Source organism: Hevea brasiliensis, chromosome 1 (assembly GCF_030052815.1).
Source record: "Hevea brasiliensis isolate MT/VB/25A 57/8 chromosome 1, ASM3005281v1, whole genome shotgun sequence".
NCBI classification, from domain to species: Eukaryota; Viridiplantae; Streptophyta; class Magnoliopsida; order Malpighiales; family Euphorbiaceae; genus Hevea; species Hevea brasiliensis.
In genome coordinates, this window is record NC_079493.1 from 1,065,300 (window position 1) to 1,085,534 (window position 20,235).

The 20,235-nt window shown below is 33.6% G+C and overlaps 2 protein-coding genes across 2 annotated transcripts in view; both read left to right on the forward strand.

Moving 5' to 3' along the window:
* Positions 1 to 665: 665 nt before the first annotated feature.
* Positions 666 to 5,260, forward strand: LOC110634984 (serine/threonine-protein kinase D6PKL1). The gene is made up of 3 exons (XM_021784157.2): positions 666 to 1,047; positions 1,818 to 3,715; positions 4,215 to 5,260. Exons 2-3 carry the CDS (start codon positions 2,025 to 2,027, stop codon positions 5,071 to 5,073), a joined length of 2,550 nt encoding a protein of 849 aa, XP_021639849.2. The 5' UTR covers positions 666 to 1,047; positions 1,818 to 2,024; the 3' UTR covers positions 5,074 to 5,260.
* Positions 5,261 to 5,509: 249 nt separating this feature from the next.
* LOC110634988 (uncharacterized) overlaps positions 5,510 to 20,235 on the forward strand; it is a 28,639-nt gene continuing 13,913 nt past the window's right edge. The window contains exons 1-5 of the mRNA XM_058132432.1: positions 5,510 to 5,816; positions 9,613 to 9,704; positions 9,917 to 10,052; positions 10,157 to 10,224; positions 10,310 to 10,396. Coding sequence (XP_057988415.1) covers positions 5,726 to 5,816; positions 9,613 to 9,704; positions 9,917 to 10,052; positions 10,157 to 10,224; positions 10,310 to 10,396 — 474 coding nt within the window. The 5' untranslated portion in view covers positions 5,510 to 5,725. The remainder of the gene's footprint in view (positions 5,817 to 9,612; positions 9,705 to 9,916; positions 10,053 to 10,156; positions 10,225 to 10,309; positions 10,397 to 20,235) is intronic.

Below are 20,235 nucleotides of genomic sequence, written 5' to 3' on the forward strand. Positions count from 1 at the left end.
AAGACATTTAGAAAAATTACTTAATAGAAAATATTTTATTGATTAAAAGAAAAATTAAATCATTTTGTAAAAAGATGATTTCATTTTTCAAAAAAACAAGTAATTTTATATTCTTTTAAATTTAATAATTTTATTAAAATATAAAAATATTTATATATACATAAAATAAACACGTATCATTAATTTAATATTACAATCAAATAATAAAAAATATTTTTATAAATTTTTTTAAAAAATATTTTTCATATATATATATAGTCATACTTAACTTTATTATATTTGATATTGAAAATAAATCTTTAAATATGTTAATGCAAAACTAATTTTTTATGAGTGTAATATTATATTTATTAAAATTTATTAATATATTTATTTATTATTAATTTTATATCAATAACAAGAAATTATATTTTTTATATCACATTATATCATAGTGTAATATTATAAATTTTTATGTAAAATTAATAATAAATATATTTAATAAAATATAAGACTTCTTAAAAATAGTTAAAAAAATTTAAAAATTTAAAAAATTGGGAGAGTTTCTTGATTGAGATTTGACATTTGGATTTTTTTTATATAAATTTTAAATAATATTGAAAATTAAAAAAAAAAAGAAGAGGGGACTAGCATAGAAACGATGTAGAGAATAGCAGCCGAGTACCGGAAACATAGCGTACCATTTGGCGAAACATAGACGAGAGAGAAAATACACGAAGCTTAGCTCCCTTCCCTCCTTCAGAGAAACAAACAGTAGCTGTGTGAAAGAGAAAGCAAGTAGGCGTACAAGTGTAGACGACGAGGCCAGTTACTCGCACCTTCTCTTCTCGTGATTTGCATTTCTCACTTTTCTTTCTCTTTCTTCATTCACTCTCCCTCCTCTCTCTCTCTCGTGCCCTAACCCTAACTCACCACCTACCTCTCTCCCTCTACTTTTTCCTTCTTCAACACCGCCCGTTCTCTCTCTGTCTAGAGTCTCTGCTGCTGCTGGTGATCGTCTCATGGACTCCGTTGCCGTTTTGATCAACGGCTCTGATCGTGTTTCAGGTAATCTCAGCTTTCTCTCTACTTTTTTAACTTTCAATTTCCAGCTTTTCTTGTTTTTCGTTTAATTATTGATATTTCCTTTTCATTTTCAGTTTTTTTTTTTTAAAATAAATTTCTGACGTTTATTTACAATAAAGAAAAATAATGAAAAATCAGCTCAGGCACAAGACATGGTATTAGACCAGGTTGCTTCTTGCTTGATTTGACGTTGAAACAAGCTTTGCTGGTTTGAACTTTGAAATAACGGCCAATGTTGTAATGTTGTTATTGAAAGTTTTCTTTTCTAGCATAATTTATTAAACATCAGAGATCTAGAAATCTTGTCCCGTTTGCCAGTTGGGCGTTCAATTTGCTTTATTATGGCCAATGAGGGTAGAGATAAGAAAAATAAATGTAATTACTGTGTTGGATGTCTTGTATTCTTCGTCAAAGATTGCTAAATTGTTCTGAATGATTGTATTGCGCGATTGCTGATTGATTGAATTTGAAAAATGTTTAACTTTTGTAGTTATCTAAGTGTCCAATTGTAGTACATAGTTAAACATACTTTTTAATTCAATATTGCCTTGAAAAATTAGGAAGCTTTTTAGGTTGCAGTAAAAAACTTGGTAAATTTTGATTGTCCCTTGACAGGGATTCAACTTTCACCACTGATTGGAAAAGAACTTCTATTGTCATATTTAACTTACAAATTCTAACTGGAATATGGATGAGTAGTTTCCTCTATGATTCATTGCTTGTGTTTAACCAAAACATGTTGATTGTGGCAGGATTTGTATGCATCCTTTTGAGGTTAGTATTGGGATTTTAACAGGCCATTCAACTCTGGGAATCAATATGATTGAACAGAATTTCAAAGGATATGTTGTGTTCTTTCTGATTTCCGTGCTACGTTACCTTCGAAAAGCTTCTTCAGAAATGGGTTAATGTGATATTGGAAAGAGATATCAGTTCCTTTTAGCATTTGAGTGAATCTTATGGAGATGGATGCTTTACCTAGTACTTCTGAAATTGTTGAAGCAACTGAAGAATTAGATTTTGATTTGAAAATTGATGAGAAAGCAGGAAAGCATTCTGTTCCAAAACCAGGAAATAGGTATTCTATAGAGGATGACATTAATCGTCTTTTTGAAGCAATTGATGTTAGAACATCAGGTAAGGGTCTTGGTCTATCCTATGAAAGCAGTAAAGATAGTTTACGGAAGAAAGCAATGAAGAGACCAATCAGAGTTGGTTCACCACAAATGTCAGGAATTGGAATTTCTGAGCCAGTGAGTTTGAAGCAGGCATTGAGGGGATTATGCATCTCTCAGGCATCGGAGATGGCTGCCATGAAGCGATTATCGAGACCATCGGGTTCTTCAGGGGCCTCAGAAGCAGGAACTATCAAAAGGTTGTACAGGACAGTTGTAGTTGATGCAAATGGATCTGGCCTCCCCCTGAGTGAAGGTAGTGGTAATTTGGTGGAAATATCCCTTGTACCAGAAAGAATCACATCAGCTTCCACTGAGAAGATGTGTGAATCCCCACAAATGGAAAAAGAAGAGTTATCTTATGAAAATGCTCATTCTTCACTAGATCAGGTCGTTCCTTTGCAAACAGGGTGTAGTAGTGAAATACCAAGGACAGAAGTTGAAAGGCTTAAATTTTCTGATTTTTCATCTGTCAGTCATGCTACCGAGAAACTGCCAGATGCGGATAAAAAAACTTCTGCCTCTTTTCTAGCATCAGTGAAAACATCATTGCCAGAGCAGAAAAACCATTTACATACTTCATCTTTACCGCCGAATTGCCACCCTGGTATTGCAGCAAACAATCCTGCATGTAATAGTCCGCGATTTATGAAACCAATCTTCAGGAACAGGAGCTTTGTGAAAAAGAAAGTAAAGCAGGATTCAGCTCTTGTCTCCAGCATTTCCAATCCGTGTGGTGGAAAAGTCAATAATGATCTGGGTCCTAGTACTTGCTGTTCAGACATTTGCGAGTGTCCTCCAGAGATTGGAAGGGAAGAAAGTGTGAAAGCTTCTCCAGCATCCAGTGCTACAAATCGCAGTGTTGAATGCAATTCAGGCATTGAGGACACAAGTTCAAGCAAACAAGGCTCAAATAATTCCAGTAACAGAAATAAATCTATATTGACTAAAGTTGATGAAAGATCAAGGTCAAGAGAAAAGGGTGAGTTCTCCCAAAGCTCAAAAAGTAGCATTGGTGATTATAGTAGTAGCACAAGTGTTAGTGAAGATAGCAATCTAAGTGGGTCTAGTCGTTGTGGCAATAGGCCTCATATGGCTAAGGACTTGAGGTGGGAAGCCATTCGTCATTTTCAGAGGCAGCATGGAAGCTTAGGTTTGAAGCACTTCAAGCTAATCAAGAAGCTTGGCTGTGGGGATATTGGGTCTGTTTATCTTGCTGAGCTTACTGGTACAAATTGTCTGTTTGCTTTGAAAGTGATGGACAATGAATTTTTGGCAAGCAGGAAGAAGATGTCTAGGGCTGAAACTGAAAGAGAGATTTTGCAGATTCTGGATCATCCTTTTCTCCCTACATTGTTTGCCCATTTTGTGTCCGATAGATTCTCATGCTTGGTTATGGAGTATTGTCCAGGTGGAGATCTACATGTGCTAAGGCAGAAGCAACCTAGCAGAAGTTTCTCTGAACAAGCAGCAAGGTACTTGTCTCTTTCGAGGTGTTATTTTTTGCTGGTATTGGGCTTTGCAATAAATTTTATTGAACTAATTGCCTGATTCTTGTGAACATGTTTATCTCTCTCCCTCAAAGAATTGTTCTTTTGTCTTCCTGAGTTGTCTCTCTTTGAAAGGTGGTTGTTTGCAATAGATGTGTAACTTTTTTATGCATAGTATGCTTCTGATGTCTTGATTAGATCAATCAAAAGTTGGAATGAATTGCTAGCAAGAATTTATCCAGTGTCATTCCAGCACTAATTGTGTTGATGTAGTGGTGATAGTTACTATTTTTGGGAAAAGGGAGAAGGATATTTTGTTGGCAAAATGAGTAGACAAGTCTTGGTGAAGGAGAAATCCCTTATAAATAAATCTCTTTGATGGGAGAAAATCGAACATATTAGAGGACATTTACTTTGCCATTGATCGTGTGTAATTTACATATGCTTTCTGTCATTTTAATTCAATTGATGCAATCATGTGCAGGTTTTATGTTGCTGAAGTCCTTCTTGCTCTAGAGTACTTGCACATGCTTGGAGTTGTTTACCGTGATTTAAAACCAGAAAATATCCTGGTGCGAGAAGATGGGCACATCATGCTCTCAGATTTTGACTTGTCACTAAGGTGTACCGTTAATCCAATTGTGGTTCAGTCATCTTCACCAGTTGCAGAGCCCACAAAAAAGATGTCAAGTCCTTGCTCTGAAGCTAGCTGTATTGACCCTTTCTGTCTCCACCCAGCATGGCAAGTTTCATGTTTCACTCCTCGACTTCTATCAGTAGCTGCAAAATCTCGCAAGTTAAAATCTGACCTGGCTGCTCAGGTCAACCCCCTGCCACAGCTGGTAGTGGAGCCAACTAATGCCCGATCTAATTCCTTTGTCGGAACTCATGAATACCTTGCTCCAGAGATCATCAAAGGCGAGGGTCATGGCAGCGCTGTTGATTGGTGGACATTTGGAATCTTCCTGTTTGAGCTGTTGTATGGCAGGACACCCTTCAAAGGTTCAGGAAATGAGGAAACGTTGTCAAATGTGGTGTCACGAACCCTCAAGTTTCCAAGTAGCCCTATAGTCGGTTTTCATGCGCGTGATTTGATTAGAGGTTTGTTGATAAAGGAACCTGAAAATCGATTAGGATCTGCAAAAGGAGCTGCAGAGATCAAACAGCACCCCTTCTTCGAAGGCCTTAATTGGGCGCTTATACGATGTGCAATACCACCAGAGATGCCGAAGTTTGGTGATTCTGGAATTGGCGCATCTGCTACTTTTCCTCAGAACAAGGAGAGCACGAAATGTAAGGAATCAAAGGGTACAGAAGAATATACAGAGTTTGAGATGTTTTAGAGTGGGAAAGGAAGATGTTTGGTTTTCTTTTTCAAAAATGAGATTTCTCATCCTTGTTGTAACTGATATGTATCTATAGCATATAGTGTAAATGTAATTCTGAAAATTGGCGGCAACTTATTATGAGATATATGTATACCTTAACACCAGTTTAGATTTGAAAATCTGAAATTGGGAAATTATAGCACTCTCTTTGACCTGAAACTGAGAATATTTTCCCCCTGGAAAATGTTGATCCCATTTCTGGAGGCAGGCATGTTTATTTTTATCAAAAACATGGAGATTTCATCCATTTAATAAAATACCGAGCAGAACAAACGGGCTAAAAATAGCAAGAATTTGAGTTTCGCTTTCAGTTTAAGACCCATCCAACAACACAAACAAGGACACCAAACCTCCACAGTCACAGGAGGGATGGTGAGGGCATCATCATCATCATCATCATCGTTGTCATCGTTGTAATGTGCTAATACCAGGTTGCCAACCACATCTCTAAATTTACAACTTTGCCACATCTCTCAAAAAGTCCCATTTCTTAGCTATCCACTTGTCCGAAACTGGACTCCCAATTCCCATCATCACAAAAAAACAATACCCACAAGTGGAGTCACTCTCTTACCCGTTTAGGTGATTGGCAATCAAAGCCTCGTTAATGGCATCCTCCACTGAGACTGAGACCAAACCATTCTCTGTCCTCTTTGTATGCTTAGGAAACATTTGTAGAAGCCCAGCTGCTGAGCTATGTAGCACGGAAACGGAAATGGAAACGCGGACACGGAGAAACGCGGAAACGGACATGGGGAAATGGCATTTTAAAAAATATAGGAAACGGAAACGTGGGGAAACGTGTAAATATAAAAAATATAGGGGTATATTTATAAATAAATAAATATATATATATATATATATATATATCATGAAAGATGTTTAATAATAAATAAAGTTCAAATCAACATTTAAATTCAACTATAAAAATACATATTTAGAAGTTTCATATTTATAAGAAATAAATATTAACTACAACACATTCAAATGTTAAAAAAGAAAAGATAATGAAATTTATAACATTTCCTCAACTTCACTGTCTTTCTCATTCTCCTTCTCCATGTTTGTAGTTGCATTTTCATCAAACAAAACAGACTCTAACTCTAGTTCATCCAATGAAAGGTTGGCAAATTCAAGAACTCCCACATCTTCCATACTCCCAAATTGATCACCACCAACATTTCACAATTTTGTCTTCTCATCATAATATTGGGAGGAGTTTCTCGACAGAAGACGAAGATTATTATGGATAAAAATCAAGTCCTCTGCACGTTTTGGAGTTAATTTATTCATTCTGCATGAATGAATGAAGGAATAAATACTCTAATTTCTTTCACAACAAGAGGAGGAAGTAGGTTATCCAAGCACTTTAAAAGCCAACCTTTGAAGTAAAGGTGCATTAGAACCAAAACATGCCCACCATTTCCTAGGATCTGTAACATACATACTTCCAATAGAATCAGGATCAGCAAAAGGTCCACTTTTCAAAGAAAAATTTGCAAATTCATCATTTGCTCTAATTCGCTCATCTTCATTATAAAAAAAATCCTCCTAAAGCATTTAATTCTCTCAGTTGATACTTCTCCATCCATATGAGGAGGCACTCTACCTTCTCCCTCTTGAAGCCATTTTTCACTATAAAATCTTCAAAAATAAGAAAAATAAATTCAGAAAAAAAAAATTAGAACAAGAAGATGAGTATGTAAGTTAGAAATTTACCTTGGATTTAATGAATGGGCTAAACAATGAAGGGGAGTGTTGCTCTTTGCCCAACGATCAACAAGAATTCGATGAACCACATAATAAAAAGGAGAAAACCCATCTGCTTGCTTTCCTTCATGATAAAAAATAACTTGCTTCACCTTTTCAATCATAGAATCCCACAACTCATAAACCAAATGAAGGCATGGTTTGTCTGTGTCACAAACCTGATCATGTCATAAATGGGCCCAGTAAAAGCAATGATGTAATCAACCTTTTCCCACCAATCCTCATCTACCACTTTATCACGAACAAATCTAGTTTTGCCTTGGTCATCTTCTCGGTATTGTGCCCATTGATCACTCATAACCATTGCTTCTAAAGCACGCCTAATAAGTTTAAATCTTTTAAGCATCACAACAATAGAAGCAAAACGAGTGTCAGCAACTGAAAGCAATTTCAAAGGGCTAAACCGATTATAAATTGCAAGCCTCATGGAATGATTCATTATAAAATTCTTGATTTGCAAAGCATCCCCATGGATTTCAGTGATCCAGTGACACACATCATAAGTTTCTTGATTAGTTTCCAAATTCTTCAAAGCAAGATTAAGAGTGTGCACAACACAAGGAGTCCAATAAATATGTGGAAACATTCCCTCAATGATTTCTCCAGCACATTTACAATTTGAAGCATTATCAGTAATGACTTGTACTACTTTTTGATGACCCACCTCATCAATTATTTCTTTTAGCAAATTAGCAATAAATTGCTTATCTTTCACTTCACCAGAACAATCTACAGATTTGATAAACATGGGGCCAGACTCAGAAACAACCATAAAATTAATCAAAGGCCTCCTCTGGGGATCACTCCATCCATCACTCACAATACTAACACCCTTTTCTAACCAAGTGTTTTTAATTAGTTCAAGCAGCCTCTCTACATTTGCTTTTTCTTGCTGAAGTAATGTGGTTCTCAATTTGTTATAACCAGGCGGCACATAACCACCCAAAACATGATTAGCAGCAAAAAAATAAGAACTCACATAATAAGGATTTCTAGCAAAATTAAAAGGTAGACCCCCAGTGTAGAACATTCTAGCAATCTCTGCATCTAATTAAGCTCTAGTTTGCAAGTCAAAAGCTCTACCAAGAGGAGAATCATTAACTCTTCTTTTCTTCAAAGCTGTTGAAACACTTGGTTCAGTTATATTCAATGAAGGAACAGAAGTTATACTAATAGACAAAGAAACTCGCCTAGATTGTGAATTAATAATTTTGTTTGTTGCCTCATCCTCCTGTTTCCTCATTTCAGAAATACTATCATTCATCACTTTTTTACACACACCAATCCCTTTTCCAGTGATTTTCAATAAATGAGCCCTCACTCTAGTATAAGTCCCTTGCTTTTCTTGTCCACAAAAATTGCATATCCATTTACAATTACCCCCTCATTCTCTAGTTTTCTCTAGTTTAGTTACATATCTCCACAAAGGATTAAATTCTTCCTCCCTAGTTTTTGAAGAAGTGCCACTAGTGCTATTTGCTTGGGTAGAATTTGAGTTTGAAGAATCCATTCAAATATTGTCCTATCAAAATGACAAAAAGAAAATGCAATTTTATACAATTTACAAATTATTTAAACAAATTATATACTAAGGATTAAAGCACAATGTAAATTATATATTAAATGATTAAAGAATTAAATAATAGAATTGAATAAATTGACTATATTATGAAAAATTTTAATATATAATATAACGATACATTAAAACAAATTATATTAAACATATTATATATAAACTATTACAAAAATATAAAATATATTAATATAAAATACAAATTTTGAATGTTGGAATTTTTTTTATTTATCATTAATTAGAATTTAAACTTGAAATTTTATAATTTTAAAAATAACTTTAAAAATATATTTACATTTGTCCTTAATTTCCTTCAAAATGTTGATTGTAAAAATATGGCAAATCTTGAAAATTTTTAGTGAATTTGGGAATTTTTTTTTTATCTTTTTTTTTTTAAAATATTTATGATAACTCCTCAAATTTAGTTTGAGAAAAATCTAATTATGGAATATACATTTAGAGAAAAAAAATTGATATTAAATATGATAAATTTATGATTAATTAATGGAATAAAATTGTAATTAATTAATAAAAATTGCTTGATAAAATTATTTTACAAAAAAATTAGAAAAGGAAAATAATAAATTAATAATAAAGAAAATAATAAATTAAATAATAATAAATTAATAAAACCACCCCAATATAAACCTAATTACCCTCATTCATTTCACAATCGGGAAGGAAAAAAAAAAGAGAAACGCCACTTACCTTTCGACGAAGGGAGAATCGGCTGCTGCTGCTGCTTCTTCTTCTTCTTCTTCCTCTTCTGTTGATAAGAGAGAAAAGAGTTAATATGGCAGATGAGAGAGAAAAGAAGAGAAAGGTGGTGTTGCGATTCTTACCCGACGCTGCCGAGTACCGACTGCCGTTGAAGCCTTGAAGGTACTCCTTTTCCTTTTCTTTTTCTTTTTCTTCTTCTTTCTTTTCTGTTGGTGAACGTTGTGAACTGTGAAGTAATCGATTTTAACCTACCCATTTTTTTTTTAATTTTCTTTAAAGAAACGAGTTTCTTGCAGCGGAAACGCGTTTTCGATTTTCAATATTTTCGGAAATGGCCCGGAAACGTTTCCCAGCCGTGTCAGTTCGTTTCCTCGTCGGAAACGTTTCTGACACTGGGAAACGTGACTCGGTGCCGTTTCCGTGCTTCATAGCTGCTGAGGGTGTATTCAGAGACATTGTCAAGAAGAGAGGCCTTGACTCCAAGTTCCAGATTGACTCTGCCGGCACCATTGATTACCACGAGGTATGAACATCTATAATTCTATATTATATAACAATCGATAAGTTTTATAGAAAAAGATACCCTTTTTTTTTGCGCTGTTGAGATCATTGAGGGAAAAGAAACGGGAGGAGAAGGAGCTTATTATCAAGCAATTATCTGGTATATGATGAAGAGGATGCATTTGGATGGATTTGTTTCTGATCCTTTTTTCAATTTTTCTTGGTTAATAAAAGGGTAATCTAGCAGACCCAAGAATGAAGGCAGCCTCTAAAAGGCGTGGGGTTGAGATAACATCCATATCCAGGCCAATAAGACCCTCTGATTTTAGGGATTTCGATATCATTCTTGCGATGGACAAGCAAAATAGAGGTAGAAGAAAATTTATGTAATGTTCAAGAATTTAGCTTCTTCTTTAAACCATTTGTACTCATATTCAAGAATTTATGCCATGTGCTTGTTAATATTGTGTGCAGATGATATTGTGGAGGCTTTTAACAGGTGGAGATTTAGAGAGACACTACCAGATGATGCACACAAGAAGGTTAGGAAATGTTTTAGAGGTGTATGGTGTGAATTTAATTTGGGTTTCTTTGGTTAAGTTTTGTATGTTTGTTTTATTTTTGAAGGTTGAGTTAATGTGCTCCTACTGCAAGAAGCATGATGAGACTGAAGTCCCAGATCCTTACCATGATGGAACACAAGGTTTTGAGAAGGTAAGGTGTTAATATTTAAATTAAAATTGTGGAAACTTACATGGATAACCTCTTGGACTTCTTTATGGATCCTTGGTTCCATGATTTGCATGTGTGAAAGGTACAACATTTGTAAAAGTTTTAATTAAGTAGTCAAAAATTTAGGTTTCATGATATTGACTCCATGAGCTCAAAGGAGCATAGATTTTGATAATAACAAAACTCAACTAGAATCAAATTAACCTTATTTTAAGTGTTGTGCTTCTTTAAGGATAAAGAAAAAGATTCATGAAGTTGATGATGAACTTGTGTTTTAAAGAAATGTTGACGTTCTAAGATAACACAAGATGAATCAAAGACAAAGAAGAAAGAAAAAGTTACATTCCAATCTGCATTGAAGATCAAATTTAAAGGTACATGTAGTATAGAAGTAAGTTTGAACTTTTAGGATTACTTGTTAAAAGATTTCAGGAGTAGATGCCAATGATACTTATTTTTAATCCCTCAAATTCTTATCCTAAGTTTTCAAAACTTGAGTATTTTATTATAATTTGGTGTAAAGTTTTGAAGTTTTCAAAGTTATGCAGAAAAGTTTCCTGGTATGCTAACTGGTTTGCTACTTGTTCTGGTATGCTAACTATCTCAACTCTGCACAACATCGCAGAAAACGGCAAAATAACGGCTATTTTCTTGAAATTTGAAATTGTAACGTTCAAATGAGTTCTCAAATGGTCAGAAACGTTCTAAAGCTATAAATACACCTATCCTTGGCCATGTTGCACTTAATGAAAGTCTCTCTACTATTCCTAACCTTTTAAGATCATTAAAGCTTTCATTCAAAGTATTCAAATTATTTTCATTGCTCATTATTGGCTTGCCTACTCATCTCTTCTTTATAGATTCTATTGCATTGAGTGAGATTGAGTTTTAAACACCATCTTAGCATTTATGAGAGGTCATACAAGCACCTATTGAAGCTTGATTGTGAAAAGTGTTTGGGATAATACTTGGTAGAAGTGTGAAGCTACTTGTAAAAGCTTTGGTGTGAAGATTTGTAAAGGGCTTTTGTCTCTTGCCTTTAAAAGAGAAGATTAGTGGAGTGAAGACTCAAAGTGGGATCTTTGAGAGAGTGGATGTAGGCTAGTTGTGGCCGAACCACTATAAAAATTCAATATTCAATTTTCTTAACCCTTACTTTTTAAATTTATGCATTTTTATTTTCTGGTTGAAGTATTTTTGCTGAGTTGAAAATTGATACTGTTTACTGTCAACACTGCTGCAAATTGAAAAATTCTGTTTATTGTTGAATCTGTTGATATCTGATATAATTTGCCTACTGCTATATCTGCTGTGAACTGATATATTCTGTTTACTACTCTATTTGCTGTGCTGTGATTTTATTCAAATTACTGAAATTTTTACTGAGTGACAATATATTCTGTTAGATCATTATACTGAATGCTTATGAGCCAACTCTGCATAAATTAATTATTTGAGCAGTATCACACACATTTCACAGTAGAAAAATTAGGTTGAACTAAACTGCAATTTTTCAAAGGTTTTGAGCAAGAACCGAAAAATTATTTTAAGTCCAATTCACCCCCCTCTTAGACATATTTTGGGACATCAATTTGGTATTAGAGCTTGTCTCTCTTGCTTAAGGATTAAACACCTTAGAGTGATCCATACACATGGTTGGTTCATCCAGTAACTCAGCTGGTATACCTGCTCCCTTAGCAGAAGGTTATTCAATCACTAAACCACCACTTTTCAATGGCACAAATTACTTTTTTTGGAAAACTAGAATGAGAAACTTTATACAATCTGTTGATATTAATGCTTGGAGAATAATTAAAGATGATCCTTATATTCCTTATAAAACTAGTGAAGGAACTGTGCAAATTCCTAAAGCTAAAGTTGAATTTGATGACAATGATTGAAAGAAAATTTCTACAAATGCCAAAGCTATTAACATTCTTCATTGTACTCTCGATATTAATGAGTATAATCGTATTTTAGGTTGTCAAACTGCAAAAGAAATATGTGACAAACTAGAAGTCACATATGAAGGAACAAATGTAGTGAAAGAATTAAAGGCAAACCTCCTCATCCATGATTATGAGTTATTTGAGATGAAACTATTGCTGAAATGAGTTATTTGAGATGAAAAGTGGTGAAACTATTGCTGAAATGAGTATCAGATTCGTAGATCTTGTCAATCTTCTTAAGGCTCTTGGAAAGAAATTTGAGGAACAAGAACTTATAAAGAAAATTTTGAGATCTTTTTCAAAGTCATGGGAAGCAAAGACCACTGTTATTCAAGACACCAAAGATTTCAGAAAATACACCTATGATAAGCTAATTGGTTTTCTCATTGCACATTAGATGATCTATAAGAAAGATGAAAATGAAGGTGATCACAAGAAAAAGAAAGGTATACCCTTCATATCCAAAAAGGTTGATGAGAAAAAGAAAAGTTTTGCTTTCAAAGCTAGTTCAAGTGATGACTCAAGTGCTTCAAGTGATGATGATGAAGATATGGCTATGATAGTCAAAAGATTCAAAAAGGCATTTAGAAAAGATGGAAGCAAATACAAGAAGTTCACAAAGAAATATGCTCCAAAGACTCCAAATCACTCAAGTGAAATTGTTTGTTATGAGTGTAACAAACTAGGCCACAGTAAGCCAAAGTGTCCTACATTGAAGAAGAAAAATAAGTTTAGAAAGGATAAAAGTAAAAAGGCAATGGCAGCAACATGGAGTGATAGTGACTCTTCATCAAATAATGACACAAGTGACAAAGATGTTGCAAACACTTGTATGATGGCAATTGAAGAAAAAAGTGAAAGCTCATACATTGAAGATAGTGATAATGAGGTAAATCTTGAACCTTCTAATGTTGATGAGTTAGAATTTGCATTTGTAAAGACATATGACAAATATAGATCTTTTAAAAAGAAATGCAAAATTTTGATACATGAAAATTGTGCTTTAAGATCAGAAAATATTTCTTTGAGTATGATTTTAAAGAAAAATGAATTTTACAAATCTCAAATGAAGTTGTTTAAAGAAGTTAATGATGAGCTTCAAAGCTCAAAAGAAGTTTGTGAACAACTTCTTGAGAAAAACAGAATTCTTGAAGCAAAAATTGAAACTTTGACAAGAGATTTAACTAAATTTACTAAAGGAAAAGAAATACTTGATGTACTTCTTGAGAATCAAAGATCCATAAATGAAAAATTTGGAATTGGTTATGATAGATTTATGAAATATGGAAAAGACAAACATTATTTTGTTAAAGCTTCATCTTCCTCTCAACCAAATATTACATGCTTTTATTGCAATCATAAAAGTCATATGATTAATGCTTGTCCTATTAGGAAAGGAACCTTAAAGGCAAAGAAAGTGTGGGTGTCTAAAGGAACCCTACCTAATATTACTAACATACAAGGACCCAAAGTTGTTTGGATACCTAAGGACAGTTAACTGATTTCAGGTCTGCCTAAGGAGTATGCTGGAAACAGAATACTGGTACATAGATAGTGGCTGCTCTAGGCACATGACAGGAAATAAAGGCAAATTCTCCTCTCTTACTTTGAAAGAAGAAGGTTATGTCAAATTTGATGATAAAAGTAAAGATAAAATCATTGGATGTGGGACTATTGGTAAAAATCCTTGCATTGAGAATGTTGCATTAGTACAAGATTTGAAATATAATCTTTTAAGTGTTAATCAACTTTGTGATAATGGTTTTGAAGTCATTTTTACTTCTATACACTGTGAGATTCATGGAAATAATGTTATGTTTGCTGGTGCTAGAATAGATAATAGTTATATACTTGATTTAACAAGTTAAGTTTTGAAAAAGAATTTCAATGCAAAGCATGTGCACTTGGTAAGCATACAAAATCATCTTTTCAATCAAAAAATGTTGTAACTACATTTAGACCATTGGAGTTATTGTATCTTGATCTTTTTGGTCCAATCATACCTAGAAGTCTAGGAGGCAAGGCATACACATTTGTAATTATTGATGATTTTTCAAGATTCACATGAACTTTCTTTCTTGCTCATAAAGATGAAACTTTTGATGTATTTGAATCTTTTTGCAAAAGAATTCAAAATGAAAAAGGCTATTGCATTACATTTTTGAGGAGTGATCATGGAAATGAATTTGAAAATAATTTGTTTGAAAATTTCTGTTCTCAAAATTGTATTTATCATACTTTTTCAGCTCCTAGAACTCCACAACAAAATGGAGTTATTGAAAGGAAAAATAGATCTTTGCAAGAAATGGCAAGAACAATGCTGAATGAAAATAGTTTACCAAAACATTTCTGGGCAGAAGCTGTAAATATAGCATGTTACATTCTGAACAGAGTTTCCATTAGACTTATTTTAAAGAAAACTCCTTATGAGCTTTGGAAAGGAAGAAAACCTAATATTGCATATTTTCATATCTTTGGTTGCAAATATTACATTTTGAATAACAAAGACAGCAATCTCAAGAAATTTGATACTAAATCTTGTGAAGGAATATTTCTTGGTTATTCAACAAATAGCAAAGCATATAGGATTTTTAATAGAAAACCTTGACAATGGAGGAATCAATGCATGTACTTTTTGATGATGCTAACACTTTCTTGCAAATAAAAGATTCTTGTGATGATGAAAATGAACAGATTCTAAATTCCAAGAATTCAAATAAAGATGAGCTTGATCCAAAACAACCAGTAGAGGATGATCAAAATGACAAAGAAGAAGAACTTCCTTGTTCCACAAATGTTGAAATTCAAGAAGACTCCCAACCAAATATGGAAGAACTACAAATTGAGGAATCTCAACATCAAGACATTCCACAAGAATGGAGGTACCATAGAAATCATTCCAAATATGACATTCTGGATAGTCCATCACAAAGAATGATGACAAGAGCTCAACTTAGAAGATATTTTGGTAATGTTGCTTTTGTCTCTCAATTTGAACCCAAAACATATGATGATGCTCAAAATGATGAGAATTGGCTTCTTGCTATGCAAGAGTAACTAAATCAATTTGAAAGAAATAAAGTGTGAACACTAGTTCATAAACCTAAAAAGCATTCTATTATTGGAACTAAATGGGTATTTAGAAATAAGATGGATGAAAAAGGACATGTAATTAGAAATACAGCTAGACTTATAGCTCAAGGATATAACTAAGAGGAAGGTATTAATTTTGATGAAACCTTTGCTCCGGATGCTAGAATTGAAGCTATTAGAATGTTGTGTGCATTTGCATGTTTTAAGAATTTCATGCTTTATCAAATGGATGTTAAAATTACATTCTTAAATGGATATATTGATGAAGAAGTTTATGTAGCTCAACCTCTTGGTTTTGAAGACCCTCATTTTTCAAATCAAGTTTACAAGCTTACTAAAGCTCTTTATGGTTTAAAGCAAGCTCCTATAGCATGGTATGAGAGACTTAGTAAATTTTTGTTTCAAAATGATTTTAAAAGAGGAAAAGTAGATACTACTCTTTCCATTAAGAAACTAGGAAAAGACATGCTCATTGTGCAAATCTATGTAGATGATATCATTTTTGGTGCTACTAACCATTCTCTTTGTAAGAAATTCTCTAACATGATGAAAAGTGAATTTGAAATGAGTATGATGGGTGAACTTACTTTCTTCCTTGGATTGCAAATCAAACAAATGAAAGATGAAATTTTTATAAATTAGTCAATGTACATAAGGGATATGCTAAAGAAATTCAAAATGGAAGACATGAAAAGTATTGGAACTCCCATGAGCTCGACAATCAAATTAGAGAAAGATGAAAAAGTTAAGGAGATAGATAATAAGTTCTATAGAGATATGATTGGTTCTTTACTCTACTTGACAGCATCTAGACCAGACATTCATTTTAGTGTATGTTTATGTGCAAGATTTCAATCATATCCAAAAGAATCTCATCTTGTAGCTGTTAAAAGAATTTTCAAGTACCTCATTGGCACACATAACATTGGTTTATGGTATCCAAAATGTGAATCATTTGATCTTATTGGTTATAGTGATTCAGATTTTGCTGGTAGTAGATTGTACAGAAAAAGCACTTTTGGAACTTGTCAATTTCTAAGCCATGCATTAGTTTTATGGCATAGTAAAAAGTAAACTTCTGTTGCAATATATTGCAGTTGGAAGTTGTGTTGCACAAATTTTATGGATGAAGCAACAGCTTGAAGATTTTGAAATTAAGTTTGATCACATTCCCATAAGATGTGATAACACTAGTGCTATAAACTTGTCAAAAAATCCTGTCCAACACTCTAGAAGCAAGCATATTGAAATTAGACATCATTTTATTAGGGACTATGTTCAAAATGGTGATATTCAAACTAAATTTGTCCCTTATGAAAAATAACTTGCTGACATTTTTATAAAACCACTTAATGAGGAAACTTTTTGCAAAATAAGAAGAGAACTTGGTATGATTGATGCTCTTGCTTAGCATTTGATGCATATTCGTGTTCCTATATGAAAATGAAGTGATATATGTTGATTTGTGGTGTTAAGAATGTGTTCTGAAATTTCTGGTGCAATTTAAAAATTTCTGGGTCTGATCTGATGTGAACAGTATTCTGCAGAATTTGATCACAGTGGCATACTAATATATTTGCTAAATTTCTTGTTTGCTAAGCGCTTTACCACTGCTCTTAATTCTTCGTTGGCAAACTGGTAGTCAGGTTTGATTGTACTGAAATTCTAAGATTATTTTTCTTTTCTGAGCGCTTGTTCTGTATTTTTTAAAAGGCATATTACTTAAATACCCATTTTGTTTAAAATTATGTTTCATTACGTGTTTAAAGGGCATAATAGACTTTTCATATATTAATGAACATAATTTATGGCGTGGGATCAGTCTTCTCTGCTTCTCCACTGATACACGGTATCAATCTCTCTGCAAAACTTCCATTTCTGTCTTTTCAAGTTTAAATTTCAAAATTTTTCTCGTTTCCGATGCATCTCTTCTCGAAATCTGATTGAACGCATCCCTTCTCAATTGTTAACCCATTTCACTCACAACCCTCTCAACCATCATCTCCCTTCATCTTCTTTAAAATTTTCGAAACCTATTTGCTCTAAAACAAAGCTCTCATTCCGCATTCTTCAAAATAGAAAATCCCTAAATCATCCCTATTCATTCCCCGATATCTCTCTCACTCTGCTGAAGGAAATCATTCAAATTGATTCTCTTTGGGTTAGAATTTTTCAATGCATTCTCTCTTGTCTTTATCGATTTGTGTTCTCTCTACAAGTATCAGGTATTGATTTGGAAACTTTACTGGAAATGTGTTTTATATTTTTTTTGTTTTGCTTTCGTTTCTCACTCTTGAAATTAGTTGATGAGTTTTCTTATATTGAGTATTCTCATGACAACAAAATGCGCTATATAATAAAATCATGAATTTTTTGTTGTTAATTCTCAAAAACCCTAATATTTCTTACTGTTAGTCCTAAAATTTTTGAATAATACATGACATTGCGTCAAAAATGTGTTGGTATACTTCTAATGGTTATACGTTGGCTGCTCACATTGATTATTTTGTGAACCTAGCTTTATCTATCCCTACTGCCAACTTTTTCTAATTTGGTCATGGCACGGTCAAAAGGAAAAGGCAAAGAAAAGGTCACCACACCCTCATCATCTTCAGATTTTACCAATGCCAGTGTCCCTTCATCACCTCCTCCGCAGAAAGAAACTCCTCTGGTCATTGGAAAAACAAAAGAAAAGTCCAAGAAGAGGACCAGTGAGCCTGTCTAAGAGAAAGGTTCTAAGAAGAAAAAGACTTCAAAAGCTCCAATTGTGTTTATGGAAAGGGCCATTCATGAACCAAGGTACATTCACCGGCCTGCTTTTAATGAAGTCTCTGTTTCTTTACAGTATCTATTTGAATATAAAAAATGGGACAAATTATGCTCTTATATTGAGGGAATATATATGGATTTAGTTCAAGAATTCTATAGAAATTTGAGAATTGATGATGCTGAAAGTGATGAATCTTTTAAGGTTAAAATAAAAGGAAAAGTTTATGAGGTGACAGTAGAAAGGTTAGCAAGAGCCCTAGGCATCCCAAATAGTGGGAATAAAATCTGTTCTCACAAAGAAGTCTTTGATGTTGGAGGGTTTAATAAGAGAGATTTTGAAGCTGAAGTATTAAAGGGGAAGTGAAAGATAAAACTAGCATCACCCATGCTCACCAACACATTAAAATCCTTTACAGCTTCATCATTTATGTGCTGAATCCTAGAACTGGTAGTCCAAACTATTTAAGCACACTTTATTTCTGCATAATTTGGCATATTGTGAATGAAATTGAGTTTAATCTTGCCAACTTTATGCGGAAACAAATCATGAAATGGAAACCACCTTACAAACTACCCTATGCCCATCTTCTTAATGGCCTGTTTAGAGGCTTTGGGATATTCTTGGAAAATGAGAAACTTAGAACAAATATGATCCCAATTACAAGTCTGCAGAAAGATGATGATGGCAGGAAACTAAGGTTTGAACAAGGTGTTAGTTCTAAGGGTAGTGCAAGTGATGCTTTTAACGTTGAAGGAATTTTGGAAGAGGTCAATAATTTAAGGTAATTTGTTGAGATTGAATTTGGAGAAATACAAAAATTTAGATCTTTTCAAGATGTTCTTATGAATGCACTTGATTCTAAGATTGATGGAACTTTGATGATGATGTATAAAATTGTGGATGAGTTATCCAAAATCAAAGTTCATTTGGGTCTTTCAAGCACTGAAGCTGGAGAAACCAGTAAGGCTACTGCTACTGATTCTGTTCCACAAACGGAAAAAGAAAAGGAAACAGAAGAGGAAGAAGAAGAGGAAGAAGAAGAGGAAGAAGAAGAAAAAGAAGAAAAAGAGGAAGAAGAAAAGGAAACATAACAAGAAGAAGACGAAGAAGAATCAGATGATGAAGATTCTAGCAATGATAGTGATGAGAAAGGAGGCAGCAAAGAATGAAATGGAGATGACATGAGTGACTTTGCTTCTGAGCAGGAACCACAGACTCCTGCTCTTGCTGTTCCTGCTAAAGGAAAAGCGAAATCAGCTAAAGAAGAACAAAGAAGTAAGCAAAAAGAAGAAACTGGTAAACCATCTGGCAAAAAGGCTAAAACTAACAAAAAGCCTACTGCAGAATCCGGTACTGCTGCTGCATCTGAGTTAGCTCCTGGCCCTATTGTTCCTTTAACACCTGGAACTGCAATGGCTGCTAAAATCCTTCAGACTTTGAGTGATAAACCTGTCAAGCCAAAAATGGTGAAGATGGCTAATCCAAGACAAATAAGAAGAAGCTCTAGGCTAAAAGGATAGATCACCTTACTGGATGTTTACTGATTTTATTTTGTCTAACAGTTTGACTCTTAGTTTGCTACTCTGTTTGCTATTTTTAGCTTTCTGGACATTAATTAGTTTGCTATATTATCTACGATTTTGTCTATTTTAGTTCACTGTACTTAAACAGATTTGGTCTATACATATGTGCATGTTTTCTCCCATGTTCTTTTGATGCTGACAAAAAAAGGGAGAAATGAATGATTGACATTATTGATATATCTTGTGATTAATATGTTATATGTTGTTTGGTTGTTTGCGAAAATATCTTGTGCATATTTAGTTAATATTCTAGTCATACTTGCCTAAAAACTCCTTGTGACTAAAAATGCTTATGAATATTTCATTGGAATTATTAAGGGGGAGTTATTTGTTAATATGTGTTGATATAGGTATATACATTAGGGGAGTTACCCACATATACATTCATACACATACTCACACTTGTCAATTCTTACATAGTGATTT

Excerpts from the sequence above, each read along its gene's own strand:
- LOC110634984 (XM_021784157.2), top strand. The coding sequence starts at position 2,025 with ATGGAGATGGATGCTTTACCTAGTACTTCTGAAATTGTTGAAGCAACT. Across the intron at positions 3,716-4,214 it reads TTCTCTGAACAAGCAGCAAG|GTTTTATGTTGCTGAAGTCC; the intron begins GTACTTGTCTCT and ends AATCATGTGCAG.